Source organism: Contarinia nasturtii, unplaced genomic scaffold (assembly GCF_009176525.2).
Source record: "Contarinia nasturtii isolate CC-2019 unplaced genomic scaffold, AAFC_CNas_1.1 Cnas_scaffold_1738, whole genome shotgun sequence".
NCBI lineage: Eukaryota > Metazoa > Arthropoda > Insecta > Diptera > Cecidomyiidae > Contarinia > Contarinia nasturtii.
The window spans coordinates 1-4,681 of record NW_022199071.1 but is presented as its reverse complement, the minus strand read 5'-3'; the positions used below and the strand labels follow the sequence as shown (position 1 = coordinate 4,681).

At 33.8% G+C, this 4,681-nt stretch overlaps 2 protein-coding genes across 2 annotated transcripts; one reads left to right on the top strand and one right to left on the bottom strand.

Annotated features, from left to right (window-relative positions):
* Positions 1-680: 680 nt before the first annotated feature.
* Positions 681-1,256, top strand: LOC116347201 (zinc finger protein 786-like). The gene has a single exon (XM_031777716.1). It carries the CDS (start codon positions 681-683, stop codon positions 1,254-1,256), a length of 576 nt encoding a protein of 191 aa, XP_031633576.1.
* A 634-nt stretch (positions 1,257-1,890) lies between these two features.
* Positions 1,891-3,715, bottom strand: LOC116347202 (trypsin-5-like). The gene is made up of 10 exons (XM_031777717.1): positions 3,583-3,715; positions 3,491-3,497; positions 3,135-3,407; positions 3,045-3,068; positions 2,880-2,981; positions 2,543-2,770; positions 2,454-2,484; positions 2,312-2,378; positions 2,200-2,247; positions 1,891-2,121 (listed from the first exon to the last, which is right to left on the bottom strand). Exons 1-10 carry the CDS (start codon positions 3,631-3,633, stop codon positions 2,032-2,034), a joined length of 921 nt encoding a protein of 306 aa, XP_031633577.1. The 5' UTR covers positions 3,634-3,715; the 3' UTR covers positions 1,891-2,031.
* Between the last annotated feature and the right edge of the window lie 966 nt (positions 3,716-4,681).

Below are 4,681 nucleotides of genomic sequence, written 5' to 3'. Positions count from 1 at the left end.
GAAGTTGTGATCAAAGAAGAGCCCACGGATGGCATCGAAATGCTTCATTATCCATTGCCACCATCGCCAGTCGAAGCAAACGCCTCAATCAAATCAGAGAGCGAAAGTGACAGCGAAGTCGATTCTGTGAAGATGAATGCTTGGAGAAAAAATGTGAGAAAGCACAAGGTGTATGCTCCAAAGATGGAACAGATAACGAAGAACTGTTGGGCGGAAACTCAAGCGGATCAAGTTTAAGGTTAAACAGCAAAGGTGCAAATCGGGAACAAAAAGGTGATGGCAAGAAGAAACGAGGTCCAAAAGATTATCGCAACGGGAAAGTATCGAAGAAACCAATGGCAAGTGCACAGAAGAAACACAAATGTCATTTGTGCAATTATGCTTCAAGTCACATAAGAACCCACACACCGGTGAAAAGCCTTTTGAATGTGAAATATGTGCCAAATCCTTTGCATTCAAGAGCAATTTGAAAAGGCACAAGAAAATCCATAGTTCTGAATTCCCATTCAATTGTTCAAAATGTCGTCATGGATTTGCGAACGAAACTGAAAAGATCAGCCATGGAAACGCCTGCAAAGTTCATCAGTACACATGCTACCTATGTCAATCCACCTTGGGGGAACTTGCTAATCTAAAGCAACACATGCGAATCCACAGTGGCGTTAAGCCATTCACATGCCATGTTTTTAGAGAGCGTTTGTACTCAAACATCATCTCAACATCCATTTGCGTACTCAACCAAACAACTGCCGTTTGCCTGCATCAAATGTGGTCAACGATTCGCTCAAGAAAATAAAAAGCAGTTGCATGAGGATCGATGTAAATACCGACGGTTCGAGTGCTATCTCTGTCCGCATCAATGTTTTGACAAAGGTCATTTGAATCAACATATGCAACTAAAACACTGGGGTCAAAAACTATTCGATTGTGCTGTTTGTGAAAAGAGATTTGGTCGAAAAGGCGATCTTAAGAAACATTTGGCTACACATGCCAAACCAAGCCCATTCCGTTGTGCCAAATGCTATCGACTATTTTCCAAAGAAGGTGACAGAAAAGCACACGAAGAACGCTGCCATCGTCGCCTACAGCAGTGCTACTTGTGTAAAGATTTAAAGACAGATTCACGTCAATTAAAGCTGCACATGCTAAACTATCATACGGGTGAAAAACCATTTCCGTGCAAACTATGCGATGCACGTTTTGCAATGCAAGCTACTGCTAAACACCACATGAAGACCATTCATCGCCAATCGTAGTAACCGAATAATCAAATGAAAACGTTTAAATCACATTAAATTTTATAAGGGCACACTACTCCTTTGACATCTTTTCCTCTTTTCTCTTTTCAAAATCATACAAAAATGATCATTTAAATTCAATCACTCTTCTTTAAACAACAAAGTAAAATAATAACTAGAAATGAAGTCAAAATAAACGAAAACTCGAAAGAGTTCTGAAAAATAGCATGAAATTGAATTGAAATGTTAATAAATCCGTTTGATAAAGTACAACAAAGTTTGATTAAATAAAATAAACTTGAATGGACAAATCTAACATTCTCATTTTGTTATGGATATTGGTGCGATTGATATTCTCCATTAACACTTACGAATGGAATAATTGCTCCGTATTTCATATTTTTGATATTATTTTTCTCATTTTTCCAAATTATTCTTATATAAGAAATATTAAATAATTGAAGAAATTTGGAAATTGATTCAAGGTATGTATGGGTGTAAGTGAGTAAGAATGGGATGCTATGTGAAAAAATACGTCTGATTGTATATTTTTCTTTTTTTTAAAACACACGTTCTGCGCAAATAGAAGAGCTTCCACGTAGATTGTTATGACGTGTAAGCTCAAGTAAAATTTTAAAAATACTAATGAAAATTAAGTTCATTCTCTCGCTTCAGAGAAAATACTTTATTTAAACAGGTGAAAAAGAGTAACTTATAGAGCAAAACATTCTGTGTTACAACGGAGTAAAGTGTTGCCAGTTGCCATCCGAAATTCGTTCGTTTTCTATTTCGTTTACATGGAGGGTATACACTTTGAAAACTTGAATTTGCTCTTCGATTTGGATGCAGCATTCTGCTTTTTGTTATATTTCGCTACAAAAGCCTGCGGATGAGAGGGAAAAAGTTCGGAGAAAACAAATTACTTTTAATTGTATACAAAATCAATTTATTTCGATAATACCTTTGGATTTGCAATAAAATCCAAATGTCCAGCGACTTTCGTGCATATCTTGGACGAATAAAAAATCCAGGAATAAAAATCACGTATTAACTATGAAGAAATGGATACTTACTTCAGGGAGACCACGTATGTCGTTCGAAGTAAAACCCAGGAAAAAATGTTTTATACTTGGTTTGGAGCTGACATTTGAGACAAAAAAAAATCGATTAGACTTTTAAGCAAATGACAAAACAAATATTTCATAAAATACATACCTTTTCGTCCATAGTTTTAGAATGACAGGCCCTGCAATGAACATTGTCATATTAAAATCACAAGTCTCAAAAACAAAAAACGAAAATACCTCCCGAATCGCCCGCATTCGATAAATGCATATTATGATGCGGTCCACGCAAAGCAACGCAAAATTGTCGTTCAAAATCTAACACACAATTTTGTTTTCTTTTCCGATACGTCCGTTTACATTCAGCAAAATCGGCAATTTTCGAAACAACGGACATTAAGGGACTGTATGACGGGGTTCGTTTAGGATGTTCCGATGTCGTGTATCCTAACATTGTCACTTCTTCATCTAAATTCGATGGAAGAGGGTTCGATTAATACCAATTAAGCACTCATGGGCACAGGGAATATAAGCTCGAATAATCCCCCTTTAGTTTTTCTTAATGGAGAATAGTTACCCGTATGTCCTGCATATTCCTTTTCAATCATTTTCTTGTCTACCATATCGATTTTGCCAATATGCTCCCCAAATGGTAATGCTTTTTTCAATTCAATCACACCTGTAGCAATATCATCAAGTCATTAATATTGTTTCGGAAATACAATAAATTTATCATTCTTACCTATGTCATTTAAGTACGGGCTACCTTGAGTCAAAAGCAATTAAACATTGAATCATAAAATTTTAATTGATTTTACATATTGAAAGAAACCTCGACTGTATTTCGGATGAATTGTATAGTCTAAATCAGTAATATTCACGGTATAAACTGGTTCGGTGAGTTTTTGTGACCCAAAAATCAACGTAAAGCTGGGCGTGTTGTTAAAAAGACAGTGTGCTGCAGTAACTATTTTGTAACTATTTATTATAGTCCCAATACAATTATAAAAATCAGCACCGTCACTCCTGTGATACTGAATTCCAACGATATAATTGTAATCTTTGATATTTTCAACCGCTATGCCATCAATAATTTGCGAAACAACTGTATGAAGTGATAAATGTAAATGACTTTGGTCAGTATAATTGAATTTTATTTGATTTGGCATCCGGTAAGTGGACAGTTACCTGTTTTCTATGTATGGAAAAGAAATATTGATTTGAATTTTGGAGAAGAGTTTGAAAAAAATACAATAAAAAATGAAAATTTAATTATTTACCGAATACTCTGTCAAAACAAACACGATCAACAACACACAAAATAAATTCATTATTTTTAACTTATTGATATGTTTAAATAAAGTTTGAAGAAAAAAGTCCAAAAGTTTGAATCCCGACTTCCAAAACTAAAGACGGCTCTGAACGAAATAAATGAATTCGAATACTTGTCATTCATTTGACGAAAACAAAATTAAAATTCCGAAATATTAAAACAAGTGTGTAAACACTTCAGTGTGTGTACTTGTCTTTTATAAATACGTCAAATCTTATTATAATATTGTATAACGGGAGTGCTGTGTGTATAATTTGTTACTTAATGGAATAAATAATTTCGGGCCATGAAAAAAATTGAATTCATTTCAAAACATACATGAATGGTTCGGTTTTCGGGAAAAAAGCTGACTATAGTTAAAAGTTATGAGAAAATTGGCATTTTCTTCAAAAAAGCATCTTTCAAGTTCAAATCTGAATATTTCAGTATGAAATTGCAATATTGCAAACAAAATGACACTTTTACCTACACAAAAATTTAAAAAAAATAAAATGTCTTACATCCGTAAGATGAACTTTTTCGTACTGTGATCCACAACATGTATTTATTACAAATCTTTTACTCAAAGAATTCACGAGAAAACTGAATCTGACATTAGTTTTACGATACAAATAATTTTCGACGCACATTTTAATAAAAAACTACTAAAAATGGGAATTTTTGTATCGCAGTCATGCCTATATGATATCGTAATCATGTGAAAATTTGCAGAGGTTATTGTTTCACAAAAAGTTAACATTCTGAAAGTTTGAATATCAAGGGTAGTTCCCATACAAAATTTTCGTTTTTGGGTGAAAAATCCAAAATTTTCCTTCGGGAGGTACCCCCAATATGCATTGAAATGTCTTCAAACTCTCGGAATGTTATTTTTGTGTGATAAAAATAATCTGTGCAAAGTTTCAGCTCATTACGATATCATACAGACATGGCTCCCATACAAAAATTCATTTTTTTTTTGTGATTTTTTCAAGGAAACTGTATCAAAAAATTAATTGTATCTCAAAACTAACGTAGTTGTTTGAACTTTTTCATAGGTATCACTCCAG